Raw genomic sequence first — 19,407 nt, 5'->3', positions numbered from 1 at the left:
CAGAATATGAACGGATATATTACGTGACTTGATTAGTGTGTGGTGTTTTATTTTACAACAATGTTAGGTATCATGAAAAATCTTTCACGAAAATGATCATAAAAGATTTGTGACCTTTAGATTACACTTAGAATAAAGCACCACACACTAATCAAGGTAATCTAAGAATCACAAATCTTTCATAATCATTTTCATGAGACTTTTCATGATTCTTAACATTTCTCTTTATTTTAAGTGTAATCCAAGGGTCATAAATTTTTCATGATCATTTTCATGAAAATTTTTTCATGATACGTAACATTACTCTTCCTTCTTTCTTCCCGTCTTCAAACATGAAGAACAAAGATGACGATTGCAATGACCTCAGGTCAATCAAGTATCCAATTTGCTATGCTTTTATTTTGAAGTTTCTTAAAAGTTTTATGAACCTGCCTCTACTTCTCTCCATATATAAACCGTTAATCACTCAATCAATTATTCACTTGTCAACCAGTCCTTGAACAAGAATTACCTCTTATTCTCTCTCTCTTTCATTTTCAAATCTCCACAATTTTCTCACCCTTCTAAACACTTTGAATCCTACTTCGACAAAAAACCATTAATCAATGGGTCAACTTAATGTCTTCTTCTTCCCCATAATGGCTCACGGCCACATGATCCCAACTCTCGACATTGCCAAACTCTTCGCAGCCCACAGCGGCGTAAAATCAACCATAATCACCACTCCTCTCAACGCCCACCTCTTCACAAAATCCATAGAAAGAGCCAAACATGCCGGCATTGACATCAACATCATCACCATCAAGTTCCCCACCGCCGAGGCCGGCCTCCCGGAAGGCTGCGAGAGCGTCGACCAACTCACTTCCGATGACATGATTCCAAAATTCTTCAAGGCCACCACCATGCTCCAAGCCCCTCTCGAGCTAGTCTTACAAGAACACCGCCCCGACTGCCTCGTCGCCGACATGTTCTTCCCCTGGGCCACCGATTCTGCAGCCAAATACGGAATTCCGAGGTTGGTTTTCCATGGAATTAGCTTTTTTGCCTTGTGTGCTTCGGAGAGTTTGAGACTTTACAAGCCTCAGACGACTGCTTCCTCCGATGATGAACCCTTTGTTGTCCCGAATCTTCCTCATCAAATCAAGCTGAGGAGAACCCAATTGCCAGAGCATTCTCGGCAGGAAACAGAGTCGGATTTCGGGAAGTTGGTTGAGAAAGTAAAGGAATCGGAGGTGAAAAGCTATGGAGTTATTGTTAACAGTTTTTACGAGCTTGAACCGGACTATGCTGATCACTACAGGAACGTTTTGGGGAGAAGGGCTTGGCATATTGGTCCGGTTTCTTTATGCAATCGGGAAATTGAAGACAAAGCACAGAGAGGTAAAGAAGCATCCATCGATGAACACGACTGCTTGAAATGGCTTAACTCGAAGAAGCCCAATTCAGTCATCTATATATGTTTCGGAAGTGTAGCCAACTTTCCTGCTTCTCAGCTGTATGAGATCGCAATAGGCCTTGAGTCTTCCGGGCAACAATTTATCTGGGTTGTGAGGAAATCGAAGAATGAAGCATATGAGAATGAAGAGAAATGGTTACCAGAAGGGTTTGAGGAGAGAATGAGAGATAGAGGATTGATCATAAGAGGTTGGGCACCCCAAGTGCTGATTCTAGAGCATGAATCGGTTGGCGGTTTCGTGACTCATTGTGGGTGGAATTCAACGTTCGAAGGAATCAGTGCGGGCTTGCCAATGGTGACTTGGCCAGTGTTCGCCGAGCAGTTTTTTAATGAGAAGTTGGTGACTGACATTTTGAGAATTGGAGTTGGTGTTGGTTCTTTAAAATGGAAAAGTAGGACCGCAAGCGGCGGTATTGAAAGAGAAGCAATAGCGAAGGCGGTGAAGCGGGTTATGGTGGGGGAAGAGGCGGAGGAAATGAGGAGCCGGGCAAGGGAGCTTAAAGATTTAGCAAAGAAGGCTATTGAAGAAGGCGGATCGTCTCATTCTGATTTGAATTCTCTGATTCAAGAATTGAGTTCGTATCACGCTTGAGACATTATTGTTGAAGCAAGATATTAGATCACCGGATGAATATGTGCTTTGTGTTGTTGGTTGTTCATTGTGTTTGTAAGCTAGGTCCTGGATTTGGTTCAGTAGAAGTTCAATAAAAGAAACAAAATTATTCAATTTGTCCAATAGAGATTCAATTTGCAAAAAATTAAAAGAAAATTAAAAATTTGCAGTGCATGGAATAGAGTTTCCATGTGCCTGTGATTGATCTCGTTTGTTTGTAGCTATCACAATTTGTACTACTCGCTCCGTCTCAAAATATTAGTCCCTTATTCCATTTTTCGTTGTCCCAAAATATTAGTCCCTCTTCAAAAATCAAGTACAAAAATAATATAAATTTCCTATTTTGCCCTTCTTTTAAATTAATAAACAATATAAAAAGTACAATTTTGACATTGATATTTCCAAAAAATGTACTATCAAAAGGATAATTTTGAAAAATTAACTTTTTTCAAATGCAATAATGGTACTACTAAAAAAAGTTAGATTCCCCAAAAAGAACTATTAATTTTAAAGTTACTCAAAGTACCCCCAAAAATATATATATATATATATATGGGACTTCTTTTTGTTTTTTACTTTTTTTATCTCACAATCCAACGATATATTATTTTTAAAGTAAGATTGCAGTGTCTCCACTTCTCATAAATAATTTTTTAAAGTAAGAATTTAATATCTCTACTCTTCATATATGATTTTTTTAAAATAAGATCTTAGCGGCTCCACTCTTTTGTATAATTTAGCTGAGTAATGCTACGTATCATGAAAAAACTTTCATAAAAATGATCATGAAAAATTTATGACCCTTGGATTACACTTAAAATAAAACACCACACACTAATCAAGGTAATCCAAGGGTCATAAATTTTTCATGATCAATTTCATGAAAGTTTTTTCATGATCCCTATCTTTTCTCAAGAAGGAAACTGCTAGCGAACTACGCTAAAGGTGCCTACAGTTTAGGGTTTGTGTCACTTTGATTCTTTATTTTTTAGTTGTGATATATTTGATCTTGAATTTTAAATTTTGTTTCAAATAAGGATAATTGAATATATCATTATTCAATATCAAAGGTAAAATTATTAATTTGATAAAATACAAACTAAAATGACAAAAATAAATATCAAAAAATATTTTTAAATCTTTAAAAATTATTTTTACCTACCAAAGATAAAATTATGTAAAATTAATAAATCTTTTATATTTTTTTATTTATTTGTTTGTTTGACTAAATTAATTTTTATTATGTATTTGGATGATGATCATGTAATGGGTTGTTGTTTTTATTTTTATTAGTTTCTATTTTTCCAACAGTCAAATATAACGACAACTTTGATATCATTATTAAACCAATCTATTAAATGAAAAAATTTAAAACTAAAAACATTTCATAAATTAAATATATCGATTACACATTAAAAGCTTAACAATCACTCATTACATGATCATCATCCAAATACATAATAAAAATTAATTTGGTTAAAAAAAAATAAATGTGTATAAAAATTTTACATAATTTTATCATTGGTGGGTGGAAATAATTCTTAAAAAATTAAAAATATTTTTTTGACATTTATTTTTGTCAAATTAGTGTATATTTTATTAAATTGACGACTTTGCCCTTGAAATTGAGCAATGGTATCTTCAATTGTCCTTATTTGGAATAAGATTTAAAATTTAGGGTCAAATGTGTCACAATTGAAAACTCAGGGATCAAAGTGACATAATCCTCGAACTATAGGGACTGTTAGGGTAATTTGTCATTTTTTCCAAAAAATTACTAAAAACTTATTTGATTGTCCCAAAATTATATATTTGATTTTGTTATTGAGCCAAATAAAATAAAATTGAATGTATATTTAGCTTTGGTTGTTAACCTTAAAAAAAAGGATAAATTACAAATACACCCCCTATAAATTGTCCCCTGTGGTTTGAAAAATTATAAATACCTTCCTGTCAGAATTTTTTATTTAACAGAATTAATTGAAAAAGTGAAATTTCTAACTGTTCACCTATACAATAATAAAATTATCTGAATTATTAATTGAAATAATTTTTTTAACATTATTAAAAAATGTTAATTAACTTGATAATTTATTAATAAAATGACATATTTGTTATTAAATTAGAAACTTTATGGGGCATAATGTAATTTCTAGAACTACATAGGGTAATTTGTAATTTAAGTAAATCCTAGGGGGTGTGTTTGTAATTTACCCTAAAACATAAAAATAAAATAAGTAATCAGGTTATTAATTAATTAAGATTGGGAGTAGATGTGTCTACGAAAAAATCACAAGATCTATTAGATTATAAGTTTTTTCATTGGACCATATCTTATATAAGTCTTCCAAATAAGATTTATAAATAATTTATCCTATTTATTATATCATATTATTTACAACGTAAACACAATTATTTATAATTTTTATTTGATGGACATTAAAAGAGAAACAATTTTGATCACTAAGAGTGAATGTGAAATAATGGTGATATTACATATATTAATTAACATATATACTAGTGTATCATTTAGTGTTATATTATTATTATTGATTCTATCTATTATATAAATTATAAATACCTAAAATTTCTAAAATTGTGCTACATCATCTGTTAATATATTAATTAGTACATTAATTAATATTGTTGGCTACATATTTTGTATAAGTCAATTACAATTCAACGCGTGGCAAAATAAGGACAATACGGAAAGACTATTCAAGTTTTCGATCGTGATCGTACACGTGGCAGTTAGTATTGGTTCTTACAAGATCTGTGTAGCACTGGATCAGCAAAGAGATGCAAAATGATGTGGTGTCAACGGTTTCTCACATTCAAATTCAAAATCAGGAGGGAAGCCTAACTGCAAGTGATGGCATAGTGGAGCTAACTATAAGGCAACATGATCAGCGATCATGGAGGAACGATTCGACGGTTAGAAGTGCAGTTCGATGGTCATCCTTGAGAAGTATAAATAGCATAGAAAGCCCCAGAAAAAAGCCCCAGACTCATATTCAAAAAACCCAGTTTTATTCTACTTTATTTCCTTTCCAGTTTTACATTTCCTGTTCTTTATATTTCTGTACTTTAAAATTTCTGCACTGCACTTCATTCATAGGAGTAATTTCAAGTAGATTGTTGCTGTAAACCTCTACAAGGTTGAATTGGATCATTGTAAATTTTTCGTTTTAATGAAATTCTTCAATTGTCCTTCATTTGATTGTTGTTTGCTTAATTCTCTTAAATCAAAGCACCAGTAAAAGTCCTCTTTATTAAGGCTGAAAGAACTAAACACAATCGTCTGATAATTGGTTAGCAATTAATTTTCTGTAAGGATTGATTGATCCTTGCTGGCACGCTCACAATTACAATAATAACTTTCGAAAGCCAAAAAGCCAACATATATTTTTGGCACGCCCGGTGGGACTAATTGAAATGGCTAGACGTAGAAGACAAGCAGAAAATGAATGATTGGAAGAAGGCGTAGAAGGAGAGGTAGAAATACCTAATACAGAGGATAATGTGATAACACATCCTGTGGAGACACTAATTTTATCAGAACCTATGGTCGAACAGACCAGCATTTCAGAACAAATACCACATGTTCATAATATTAGACGAGGCCAAGGAATTGGACCATCCACTGTTCCATCTACTCAGCCAACGAATCCATGGGGTGGCCTAGTAGATGCCATGGGATAGGAGTTAATGAACACAATGGAAAGATGGGCAACATTCTTTTTGGATCGGATGAGTACCCATCAACCAACAAACATAAGACATATGGAGGAATTTCAAATATCCCTTAGCAAAGACTGGCTAAAGATAAACAGCCTATGCAAATTAATGGATATTCTAATGGTCAAACTAGTAATCAGAACTATAAAAGACCATCACCTCAGTTTTGGTATGAACCTATTTTGAGTCCTATAGCAGGTCAAAATACCTCAGTACTTAATAGTGAAGCCATGCAAATTGGTGGATTTGGCCCAGTACAAGAAAATAGCATAAGAATGGTTCCAAATCCCATGTTCGAAGCCATACGTGGCACGAGGGGGTTCACTAATCCTTTATTCGAATTTATACCCGGGGGATTAGAAGGTTTTCCTACAACTGGAAGAGACACAACACCTGTTCCAGCACCTTTCACAGATCCTTTCGTAGGACAGGTTCAAAGGGGTCACCCATACCCCCAACAGCAGCCGGCACCACAGGGACAACCAGTCCCAAATATACCACTTTATGGACCAAGAGGACCCCAGGCACAAGGTTGTCCACTAAATCCTGTGTTTATTCTTCCAGTAATGGTTCAACAGGTACAAAATATGGTCCCTAGGGACCAAATTACTGATATTGTTAGAGAGATGTGCAGACCAATGGCTCGGGGGGTTCAAACTCCTGTGTACAGGAAACCATATCCAGAATGAGTGGATAGGGTACATGAATACCCAAAAGGATTCAGGATACCAGACTTTGCCCTTTTTTATGGGAATGGAAACCAGTCAACAGTGGAGCATATTGCTAGGTTTGCTGCTCAATGTGGTGAATTTACCGATAATGATTACATGAAGTTAAGATTGTTCCCAAATTCTCTTATAGGGGCAGCCTTTGTATGGTACATTAACCTTACGCTTGGCTTCATTCAGACTTGGCAACAAATGGAAGAGGCATTTCATGCCCAATTCTTCCAAACGGAGCCAAAAGTGTCCATGGCAGATTTGGCAAGGTTGAGCCAAAGGCCTGATGAAAAGGCTGCTCAATTTATTGCCAGATTTAAAAGAGCACGAAACAAATGTAGGGTCATCGTACTAGAGCCAGAATTCGTGAGATTGGCTCAAAATGGCTTAGAGTTTAGGCTTCGAAAGAAGTTTGACTCAACTGAGTTTAGAGACTTAGTGAAACTAACTTATAAGGTGTCTAGGTATGAAACATTACTAGAGGAAGAACAAGATCAAAATAATGCATCATACAAGACATATTATAGAGATCCTAATTATGAAATTGATGCAGCAGAGATTTTAGGGAAATAACCTGTGATCTGTGAGGCATTAATTCATAAAGACACAACAGTTGACCAATAGTTTAAAAAGAAAAACCTTCATAGGAAATACTCTTTCGATTTAACAAAGGCAGATGACATTTTTGATCATTTGCCTGCGGCTAACTTCCTTAAGTTACCAAAAGGAGTCAAAATTCCATCTCCAGATGAACTTAAAGGAAAAGTGTATTGTAAATGGCATAATTCTTGGCCTCACTCGACTAAAAACTATATTGTTTTTCGAGACAGGATCCAAGAACAAATTCAGAAAGGAAGTTTAAAATTCCCAGTTAAAGCAGAAAAGGCCATGGGGATCGACAGTAATCCATTCCCAAAAGTTGGAGATAGTACAGCTAATGTTGTTGTACCAGACTTCTAGAATTTATCTTTGAAGGAATTAGAAAAGGTCAATGTGCAAATGCATGTTGCCAGTCAGACTACTGTCAAGAAAGACACTAGAAGTTCACTAGTTGTTGGTCAAGGCTTTATAGGTCAGGAAAAAGACTCTGATGAGGAAGCACTGGATGATGACTCTTTAGAGGCAGCAGTTATCCAAAGAATGTGTCCCAGGTGTAGGTTGAGCTATAAGTGGCTGAAAGGGCTTCCAATTGATGGGAAGCAATACTACAGGGATGTGCAGAGACGTCCTAAGCCAACTAGTGCTCACAACAAAAGGCCATATCCAACTAGTCCTAGGCAGCAACCAATCATGGATGGATCAGTAGCTACTAGAATGTAATCCAAGGGTAAGAGACCTTTACATAAGTCCAGACCTCCCAACTATTACAGAATGGAAGGCAATCGTCCTGAAAGAAGGACTGAAGTAGGTTCAAGTTATAGGAGCAAAGCCAGAAATTGGCCCCCTAGACCAGCCTCACACAAGATGGAAAGTGACCACCTTCATGGAAGGCCTGAATTAGGCCCAAAACAAGGAGTCAGGACTAAGCAATGGCATTCACAGACAGCTTCAAAACTGGCTTCGAAGGAAGAAAGAGACAGCTCAACGACTGAGTTGGTGTGGATCATGGGTACCTGGAGTCCCAGATTGGTTTGTCATGCTGAACAAACCTAGGGAGATACCTGCCCAAAGAAATGTTGTTGGAGATCAGGGTAGGATGGTTAAACCTCCCCTGGTGGCCCCAAATAATTGGGTGTTACTAAAGCACCCAAAAACAAAGGAACCAAACATGGTCCCAGTAATTTCTAGATCACAAAGGAGGAAGATCCAGCGTAGGTACACTCAGTACCAGAAAGACCTGAAAGAAAATGGAGAAAGCTCTTCATTGGTCCAAACAGAGGGGCAGGCAGAAGGAAAGAAAAATCCAAAGTCAGACTATAGTCCAAAATCAACTCTACAAGACAAAATGGGTTGCAGCAGAGAACAGTTGGCCAAAGTTCACTCTGAACTAAAAGCCAAAGAGAGGTCCAGTTTAGCAAGATTGGAGAAGGCTTTAATGGAGAGTGATAGCGAGACAGAATAAAAAGTTAGCCTAGGCCAAAAGAAAGAAATGGTTGAGGAAGAAATGTTCGAAACCTTCATGGATGAACAGACATTTTGGTTGAAAAGCCAGCAAAAGCAGACCATTCGAAGGAGTTTGTTAGTAATGAAGTGCCAGAATGCAGCATAGAAGATGCTTCTGAAGTAGTTGAACAAGGTGGCCAAGACGAGAAACAGGCACAACCAGTCATCTAATTTGGCTCGTTTCCTCCAGTATCAGTGAATATGGTACATATACTACCACATGAATTCCAAACTAGAGATGAGAACCAAGAGGGTCAAGAAATTGACCTAATTCCAGTCTCTAGTGAAGACTCACAAGTGAGTATGGTACAAAATGAATCCGAAATGGCTACCCCAATGGAAACTGAATACGAGAGTGAAGAAGAGGTGAGTATTAACCTCTCATATCCTTTTGAGTATCCCATGACATCTATGACACAACATGTCAAACCTTTATATATCAAGGCCTTCTTCGATGGGATACAATTGAACCGAGTCTTGGTGGATAATGGGGCAACAGTGAACCTGCTTCCAAAATCTTCCTTAAGGAAACTAGGAAAAAGGAACCCATTAATCCCAATCAACACAACCATTGCTGGCTTTGCTGGTGACAAACAGATGGCTCAGGGAATTTTGCCTATCAACCTGAGTGTGGGAACCAGGGACTGCATAACGACATTCTACGTTATCGACAACAATGCTAAGTACAATGCTTTACTTGGTAGAGATTGGATTCACATTAACAAGTGTGTACCTTCCTCTCTGCATCAGAAAATAATGATGGCCTTGGGCAATGGAGAGACAGGGGAAATCGATGCAGATCCTCAACCCTTTATAGCTTGTGCAGACTTCGCAGAGGCCAAATTGTATATTGAAGGAGTGACACCACTCAATACACTGAGAAAGCCCGATGGATCAGTCGAAGTAACGCCTGGTGAGGAATTGGCGCACCTGAAGCACTTAGTCCAGGAAAGTGCTGATGAAGAGTTTGTCGTTAAGGATGACAATGATGCCTGGTTATAGGCCAAGAGATGAAACCCAAGAAGCCAGGTCTTTGGCTCTAATTAAGTTCTTAGTATTTGATGTAAAATCAATAGTCCAGAAGGTGCAAAGGCAAGAAAGAGAAACCATGATAATTGGCTGTAAGCAGGAGCAGCAACAGGCCAGGGTTTTGGCCCTTGATAAATACTGTGCATTGGACATTGAAACAAAAGTCCAGGAGATACAGGAAGAAAAAGCCTTATGGACAGACTTTGTCTATGAGGATGAGGGTAAAGATGTTGAATCAAAGAAGCTGGAAGTAGAACAAAGTAAGAAGATTGCTTCGAAGGTAGAAGGAATCAAAGAAGGAGCTTCAGTAAGTTCTTAGATACAAGACCCCTTGGAAGAAGTAAATTTAAGGGAAGGTTCTATACAACAGCCCACCTATATAAGTGCTTGGTTGAATGCTCTTGACAGGGACCAGTTGCTGGTTGTTTTGAAGAAATATAAAGATTGTTTTGCAAGGTCTTATAATGAACTACAAGGATTGGATAGGTCATTAGTAGAACATAGGCTCCCTATGAGGCCTAATTTCAAGCCATACAAGCAAAAACCAAGAAGAATGAGTCCATAAGTGATTCAGAAAGTTAAGGAGGAAATTCTTAGACTACTCAAGGCAAGCTTTATTAGGACAGCCAGGTATGTTGAATGGCTATCCAATATTGTACCTGTAGTTAAGAAGAATGGTAAAATGAGGGTATGCATCGATTTCAGAAACTTAAATCTAGCAACTCCAAAAGATGAGTATCCTATGCCTATAGTAGATTTGTTGGTAGACAGTTCAACAGGGCATCAGATTTTATCAATGATGGATGGGCACTCTGGTTATAACCAAATATGCATTGCAGAGGAGGATGTCCACAAGACAGCATTCAGATGTCCTGGGAATATTGGCACCTTTGAATCGGTTAAAATGCCATTTGGCCTGAAAAATGCTGGGGCTACATATCAGAGGGCTATGAACACGATCTTTCATGACCTCATTGGAGGGTATTTAGAGTGTTATATTGATGACATTGTAGTGAAATCTCAATCCATGGAGGAACATTTGTTTCACTTAGAAGCAGCTTTTGAAAGAATGAGAAAGTTTAAGTTGAAACTCAATCCTCTTAACTGTGCTTTTGGCGTATCATCTGGAAACTTCTTGGGCTATGCAGTACACAAGAAAGGAATACAGATTGACCAGAATAAAGTCAAAGCCATCATTGAAGCCAGACCTCCATCAAGTAAGAAAGAATTACAAAAGTTCCTTGGACAGGTTAATTTTTGTTCGAAGATTCATTTCTAATACTGTAGGGAAAACTAAAGTATTTTCTTCCTTGTTAAGGCTAAAAGATGAAGAGGAATTTGTGTGGACAGTAAAGCATCAAACTGCTTTCGAAGGAATCAAAGCCTACTTGGCCAACCCTCCAGTGCTGATGCCACCAAAGGGTGATAAGCCCTTGAAGTTGTACATAGCTGCAGCAGATAATTCATTGAGAGTTTTCTTAGCCCAAGACAATGAAGAAAGCAAGGAGTAAGTTGTTTATTACCTTAGTAGGTTTCTAAATTCTTGTAAATGTAAATACTCAGCTGTAGAAAAGCTGTGTCTTGCATTGTATTTTGCTGCTATGAAATTAAGATACTACCTTTTGCCTACAACTATCTTGGTAATTGCAACCATAGATTTGGTTAAATATATGTTATCTAAGGCATTCCTGGTGTGAAGATGAGATGGTTGCCTCGAAGGCATTCCTACTATTGGCCAACTATCCTTAAAGACTGCATAGAATATGCAAGAGGTTGCCAGGCATGCCAAAAGCATGGCACAATAAGGCATGTGCCCATAACTGACCTGCATGCAATTGTGAAGCCTTGGCCATTTAGAGGATGGGCCATGGATATGATGGAGAAAATACACCCACCCTCTTTGAAGTATCACTATTTCATTTTAGTGGCCACTAATTACTTCACTAAGTGGGTCGAAGCTAAGCCATACAAGGCTGTAAACCAGACTGAGGTCATTAGATTCATTAAGGATTTAATCCATAGATTTGGTATCCCACAGATTATAACTGTTGATAATGGGGGAAAATGGTAAAGTCTTTTGTGGCAGAGTTTGGAATTAGCCTTGTTAATTCCACCCCCTATTATGCACAAGCCAATGGTCAAGCTAAATCATCCAATAAGTTTTTGAAAAAAAGAATACAAAAAGTTGTGGAAGACAATCCTAGGGATTGGCATAACTTATTGTTGGATGTATTGTGGGCTTATAGAACCTCTCCAAGGTCAAGTACAGGAATCACTCCTTATGCCTTAGTATATGGGCATGATGCAGTGCTACCTGTGGAAATTAATGTTAAGTCCTTGAGGGTGAGATGCCAAAACCAGTTAGATCTTGAGTAATACCATCAGAGTATATGCTTGGAGTTAGAAAGTATAGATAAAGTTAGAATTCTGGCATTAAATAGCATTATTTTTTAAAAGAAGAAAGCAGCCAAAAACTATAATAAGAAAGTCAAACACATTGGCTTTGATGAAAGTGATTTGGTATGGAAGACAATACTCCCAATAGGGATTAAAAACCATAAGATTGGCAAATGGTCACCTAACTGGGAAGAACCATATCAAATTCATAGAGTCTTGCCTTTTAGAGCATACCATTTGAGAAATTTGAATGGATATGTACGTCCCAAAAAAATTAATGGCAAATATTTGAAGTCTTATTATCCAACCGTGTGAAAAACACAAGGAATATAATAAGTGCTAAACAAAAGAACATGAGAACACTTCAATGATAAATAAGAATTTATTTCATAAATAGTGAAATACATGTAGCCATAGATTGGCCCAAAAGTCAGTACAGCGTTTAAATTATTCTTTTCCAATAGATGTTATACTCTTGAGGGATGGAAACAATTGAATGGCTGTAGTCATTTCTTGCTTTCGATCAGCTAGCTCTTGATTAGTGATTTGCAGCTTGGTAGTAGTCTGATTCAAAGCTTGGTTAACTGTTGATAATTCTTCCTCAAGTTGAGCCTTCTTTTCCAACAGTTGAGCTTGAAATTGGGAGACAAAGGAATGTTGTTCTTTCAGTTCTGACACTTCAACATGAACTTTAGAAACAAAACTCTGATCTCTCAATAACTTCTCCTCTGCAGCCTTAGCAGCATGACCGATGTTGATGTAAAAATCTATGGTGGCTGCTGCTTGAGATAAATGACTTGATACAGTCACGCTGGATTGTTCAATAATCTTGCAGCACTGAAGGAAGCCATCTTTGATTATAGGCCTTTGTAAGGCTTCGAAAGAAATCCTCGAAAAAGATGCCAGCAACTCCAGACAGCTGTCCAAGTCTATCGAAGGCAAGGAAGTCTTACCACTGGAGGAGGAGTTCTCAAAAATTTCTAGCAAAGAATCAGCTAGAACCAATGGCTCAGTCTCATTACTAATCATTGGAAAGGTGGAAGGTACGTCAAAAAGACTAGCCAATCTAGCCTCAAAAATATGCACCTCATCCATTGACATGGAAGGTGCAGAAAGAGCTCTAGTAGAAGGAAGAAATGACTGCATAGGAATTGGAGGAGAAGGTGGAGTATCCTTAGTAGTTTCTATAGTTTTTGCCACCAGTTGGTCAAGAGAAGAAGGACTGGAACTAGGCAAAGGTAATGGAAGATGGATTGGAGAGCTACCAGTACCCTCAATGTGAGAGTCAGCTACCATCAAAGATGAAGTAGCAGCTAGAATTTCCTTAAGAAGATGAGGAGAAATAGTGCTCGAGGGAGAATAAAATTAAGTAAAATCAAAAGACAAATGAGGGAGGAATGGAGTTAAGCCAAAGGGAAAAGGAGCAGGAATACTTGGCCGCAAGGAGGGTACGGAGCATATAGGCCTAGAAAGTGGGAGTATTATCTGAATAGACTTCACATTTTGCGATTGATTAACTTCGACTGAAACTGTGGGAGTCCTTATTTAGAGAATAGGCTCAATAGTGGTTGCTACAAAAGAAGAAATACAAAGTAATGTCAAGTCTTAATGTCAAGAATTTGACAAGAGAATGAAAGAATAGAGGCATGAAAGAAGTTACTTATTTCAGAAGTGATAGCAATGATGGGAGAGCTACGAAGGGAATAATGCTCAGCAATGTGCTACCTTCTCGCAGTTTTCCTTTGGATTGCATCAGCAGCAGCTTCATCTCTTAATAGTTACTGCTGTCGCCTCTTCTCTGCTCTTTGAAAAATAATTATTTCTTTGGAATGTTCCTCCTTTACTACTTTGGCAGCCGCCTCATGAGTGGGGTCTTCGACCAAATCAGAAGGAGAGACAGTCATATTCTTTCTCTTTTTTCTCAGTAATGGTATTTCCTGCTCTTTCTCAATCTCTCTCTTTTCTCAATCTCTCTCTCTTCAATCTGGGATTCAAACTCTTCAGGAGTGAGTTCTTTTTCTACTGCTTTGGCAGCTGCCTTATGAGTAGGGTCTTCGACCAAATCAGAAGGAGAGACAGTCATCTTTTTTCTCTTTGTTCTCTGTAATGGTATTTCCTGCTCTTTCTCAATCTCTCTCTTCAGTCTGAGATTCAGATTCTTCAGGAGTGAGTATTAACTTCATTTTCTTTTTCTGCTGTTGTTGTCTTTAAGAGTAGCTAGAGTTTCAGCTCTCTTAGGAGATTCTTCTTGTGGAGACCCTATACCAAGAGGTATGAATGTAAAGGAAACAAACAAAAGAGTCTAAAAGAAAAGAAACCTGGAAATACTTACCATTTTTCGAAGCAGCTATGGAAAGAGAGGGAAGGTTCTCGACTGTTGTTGGTTTAGCCTTAGAAGGCATTCCTAACCCTATCAGTAAATCATGAGGGTGTATTGCTAGGCGCACTTCCATATTGGTTGTCCACCAGTTTTGAAATCTTTTCAAAGCCAAGTTAGAGGGAAGGAATGGGACAAATTTGAACTCACTCAAATCTTTCAACAGTTTAAATGTTGCCTCTTCTAGTTTTGATTTGGGTACTCTCGGGTCTCTGGTTGTAAGATGGACATTCGAGAGGCTGGAAAGTGGAATAGGAATCCCTTGAGTACACCCAAATTGCCTGGCAAACTGAGAAGGGCAGTATACCTCAGATATACACTTATAACTCGAGGGTTTAAAGTACCTATGAACAGCTCCCTCGGTAACAAAATGGAAGCCCACATATCTTTGTGGGGTGGGATGGAACACTCTTTATCAGCCAAGAATGTTTGCAGCCAAGCTGGTCCTTTGTTGGCATCAAAGGGGCAGAAGAAGGTGGCAGATGGAGAAATAGGAAGTTGATGAAAAAATGTGAGGTAATAGGCAAAGGAAGCAGGATAAAGAACAATTCTAGCATATTTTTTCCCATAAGTGCTAGGATCTTGAACTAGGAATTTTAAGCATTTGGAATGCAAATCAGTAAAGTAAGCAAAGAGTCAGAGTTAGAGCACCCAAAAGGGACCTCCTAGGTTGATATCAAGAGGTTTCTCACAAAATTGGGAGCAGGCTCTATAAACATGGCCTAAGAAATAAGGGGCCAAGGCTATGCGTTTCTTCAAAACAAGGGCCGTCGCAAGTAAGGCAAACTCAGGCATGATCCGCTGAGATGATGTACAAAAGAGAAATTTACACAACCAGTATAAAATAAAGGAAAAGAGTTCTCTATCTCTCACGGGGCCTTCCCTTTTATTTTCAGCCTTTACAAAATCACTGTAGGAGGAATTTAAGGATGGAAAGGAAAACTTAACAGAAAGGTCCGGGTAGCTGGGTGTAAAAGGAATACCAAGTGGTGAAAGCCCTAGGAGATGGAAGATATCAAGAATAGTGGGGGCCATCATGCCACACCGAAACTGAAAAAAATTAAAAGCCATATTCCAAAAGCAAAGAGCAGCAGAGATCAAAAAATGGTCTTTAGGAATGATAAACCTGGGAAGACGAAGGGCGTCGAGAATACAGAGTTCTTGCAGGTCACATTCTCTTGCAGGCACAACTCTGTCATGCCATTTCTCCCACTCAGCCCTCAATGTCGGCCAACAACAGTGAGGTCGGGTCATTCTCCAATTTCCCCAGTTGAGCCCCCATTCATAGAGAAGAAAGTGGTCCTCCAAGCGAGGGTATAAAGCTGGAAGTTGAGCGGGAGCTTCTCAAAAGATGGGACCTAAGACATATTCTTGTTTATCGCTATGGCGAGGAACAAAAAGGTGTCCGTCTACGGCACTTGACCCATCAGCTATAAGCAGCAAGGAAGAGAGGGTTAATGGACGGGAAGGGTTTGTGTGTTGAGCAAACGAGTGATTTCAGGGCACGAAATAAAAGGGTTCTAAAAAACCTTTGTGTCTGGAAAATATATCGCGTAATTCGTAAAGAAGTACCAAAAGTACAGATACAAAGAGTTTCCTTCAATATTGATACTTTTGGAGGGAAACACATCTCAAATGCTGATGTCAGCTTCGAAATAAAATATTTGGCTTCGAAACCAGATTTTGGCGATAAAGTCAAATAACAAAGGCTTCGAAACTGAAAAGTTGGCTTCGAAGCATATTCCACACCTAAGGATGTAAGAATGCTCAAGTATTTGTTTACTTCAAAGGGATTAAAGACCTGTTTTAAGTTTCTTAATAAGAGTAATATCCTTCGAAGCAAAACTTGAGATCCCTTAAGGATGGGAATTGTTGTTCGAAGTATCAAAACCAATAGTTGGTTTGATAATATACAGAAAAGATTGCTTTTTCGGACTAAAACAGTGCATCCCTCGAGAAGGGCTTCCATATTTTTGAAAGTATGGACTGTTGTTCGAAGCAAAACTAGTCAATTTAAAACTGATTGATCGTACTAACCATGACCATATGTTGGATATGATTAAAACAAGCTTTAAGGGACAAGGTTGTTAAATTCGAAGCACTAATTCTAAATGGAAATCAGCAAAAAATTGTCAACTGTATTCCATGAATTGGAAAAATTCAGGTTGGTTTTTCAGTGTTTCATTTGAGATGATTGAATCCAGATTCGAAGGATAAGATTGTGGAGTTCGAAGCCCTAAATTTGCTTATAAAGACAAATAGAGATAAAGTCAAACCATGCCAAACAAAGAGAAAAGTCTTAGCTATATTGAAACAAAAGCAATTACATCAAAAGGCCCTCATTGAGTACAAATTCGAGTTTATAAAAGTAAGGAATAGAATAAATAACAAGATCATGGAATTTAGTCCAGCTATGGTCAATAAATTTCTGTTCCTTTTTTATTCTATCCTCTATTTTCTCCAGGTTTTGCTGCTGAAGTTAATGTGCTCTTACTTGATAAAAGAGTTCTTCAGCCTTTATTTCGAACGCTGTTTCTTTTAACCCTTGTTCCACCTCGTCCATATCCAAGTCATCCCAGTACGCTGAGTCTTTATTCTTGAAATCATCGTATTCTTCGATGAGGTTCTCTGCTTCGTACTGGGTATGAATTCGAAGGGATGAAAGTTAGTTCAAAGATTGGGTGGTGGCCACAGAAGTCTGGTGCCAATGGAGAAGCAACGGGAGTTAGTCCAAAAACATTTGGAGTTCTGCTTGGACGATAGGGTTGAGGACGTGACCCCGAGTCATAATGTCACAAGCCCATCGAAGGTTCTTGAGAGGGATATCGTCTTCAAGAACATTGAAAGGCCAGTGAGAAAAGGCCGCAAGCAGAAGTTGGGCTTGCTTTCGCTGAGCCGGAGTAGGAGAAGGTTGGTGGGGGCTTATAAGGAGGAAAAACCTTGTCCACAGAAAGGGTAAGCCTCAATCTCTCTGCCCAGCAGGGATTTTGCGGAGGATGAAGTATAGAGGCTTCCATTTCCAAAGAAGGAGGAAACTGAGGGGCATTAACACAATCAAGCCAGTTAGAAGAGCAAAGCTTCGCCTTCTGGACTAAAAACGATGAGTTATACCCTTGTACCTCTTCTGGGCGTCGGGTAGCTTGTACTGTCTTTGTAGGCATGGAGGATGTGTACCATGCTACAAACAGATTGTCTTCTAAACTGCGTTGGCGGTCGATGGGCACGTAAGGATAAACCACCGAACTTTGAGCATCAGAAAGGAATTCTAGAGGATTAGTGAACTCGACAAAGTGATGATTAACTCGCTCCTTTAACTCACATGCCTCAGGTTTCGACCAGCTTCTCCAACCAGAAGCCCCAGAGGAAGAAGAAGCCACAACCTCATCCCATCCAGAAGATTGTGGATTAGAAGAAGAACTTCCCACGTCCATATTTGCAAATTTCTGAATCAAAGGATTGTGGACAATGTGTTCGTAGTCCAAGTGTTGATAATTTGCAGAAGCTTCCATGACTTGAATATAGAAAGGTGGGTAAAGGTAGCTAATCAATGCATAAAGATTCTTTCGAGGACGAACGGTATTATCAAACAACTCTTCATATGCTTGATCGAGATAAGAAAAGGTCTGTTTATCCATTGAATTGGACTTTTCGAATATTGAGATAGTGAGTTTGTTTAAGGGATCAAAGAGGAGTTAATGCAAAGGTTCATCAATGAATGACGATTGTGTTTCTAAAAATGCAAAGCCCATGCACGTTCTAAAACATGGATAAAAGACCTTGATCCACTAATATCACCAAGTACTGGGTATATTAGTGCGGGGGGTAATGTTGGCTACATATTTTGTATAAGCCAATTACAATTCAACGCGTGGAAAAATAAAGGCAATACAGAAAGACTATTCAAGTTTTCGATCATGATCGTACACGTGGCAGTTAGTATTGGTTCTTACAAGATCTGCGTAGCACTGGATCAGCAAAGAGATGCAAAGTGATGTGGCTTCAACGGTTACTCACATTCAAATTCAAAATCAGGAGGGAAGCCTAACTGCAAGTGATGGCATAGTAGAGCTAACTATAAGGCAACATGATCAACGATCATGGAGGAACGATTCGACGGTTAGAAGTGCAGTTCGATGGTCATCTTTGAGAAGTATAAATAGCAGAGAAGGCCAGAAAAAAGCCCTAAACTCAGATCCAAAAAACCCAATTTTATTCTACTTTATTTCCTTTCCAGTTTTACATTTCCTGTACTTTAAAATTCCTGCACTGCACTTCGTTCATAAGAATAGTTTCAAGTAGATTGTTGTTGTAAACCTCTACGAGGCTGAATTGGATCATTGTAAGTTTTTCATTTTAATGAAATGCTTCAATTGTTCTTCATTTGATTGTTATTTGCTTAATTCTCCTAAATCAAGCTACCAGTAAAAGTCCTCTTTATTGTGGCTGAAAGAACTAAAACACAATCGTCTGATAATTGGTTGGCAATTAATTTTCTGTAAGTATTTATTGATCCTTTCTGGCACGCTCACAATTACAATAATAACCTTCGAAAGTCAAAAAGCCAACAAATACATATAACATTATTCGTGAAATAAAATCACAACTCATGAGTTAGACCCTCTAATTCAATTACTATACTCTAGAGAAACTTCTTTCAATATGAAAATACAAATGAATGTTATTTGATACATATTTCTATAGGCTCTCTGTCATACTTGTATCTTTTTATACTAATTCATATTCTTTTTGTGAGTTTAAATTTAGATTCACATTGATGATCTGAATCGTCTATTTTATAAGTTTCATAATAAAAGTCATCCACGCAAATAATCAATTTCATCAGATATCTATAAATTCAAGAACAAATCACATTTTATTCTATAAAATGAATAGCAAATAGGATTCTAAATTTAAATCATTCATTTTATAAAATAAAACGTGAAAATCCTAAGTGATTCGTGATTAGATCAAGATT

The 19,407-nt window shown here is 37.7% G+C and overlaps 1 protein-coding gene across 1 annotated transcript; it reads left to right on the top strand.

The window, feature by feature from the left end:
- Positions 1 to 418: 418 nt before the first annotated feature.
- Positions 419 to 2,192, top strand: LOC114278832 (scopoletin glucosyltransferase). The gene has a single exon (XM_028220971.2). The coding sequence runs from the start codon at positions 606 to 608 to the stop codon at positions 2,046 to 2,048; it is 1,443 nt and encodes a 480-aa protein (XP_028076772.2). The 5' UTR covers positions 419 to 605; the 3' UTR covers positions 2,049 to 2,192.
- Positions 2,193 to 19,407: the final 17,215 nt, after the last annotated feature.

The sequence above is a fragment of the Camellia sinensis genome, chromosome 2, assembly GCF_055761805.1.
Source record: "Camellia sinensis isolate YWXY chromosome 2, ASM5576180v1, whole genome shotgun sequence".
Lineage (NCBI taxonomy): Eukaryota > Viridiplantae > Streptophyta > Magnoliopsida > Ericales > Theaceae > Camellia > Camellia sinensis.
The sequence above is the reverse complement of the archived record's forward strand: the minus strand, read 5'-3'. Positions and strand labels throughout refer to the sequence as shown.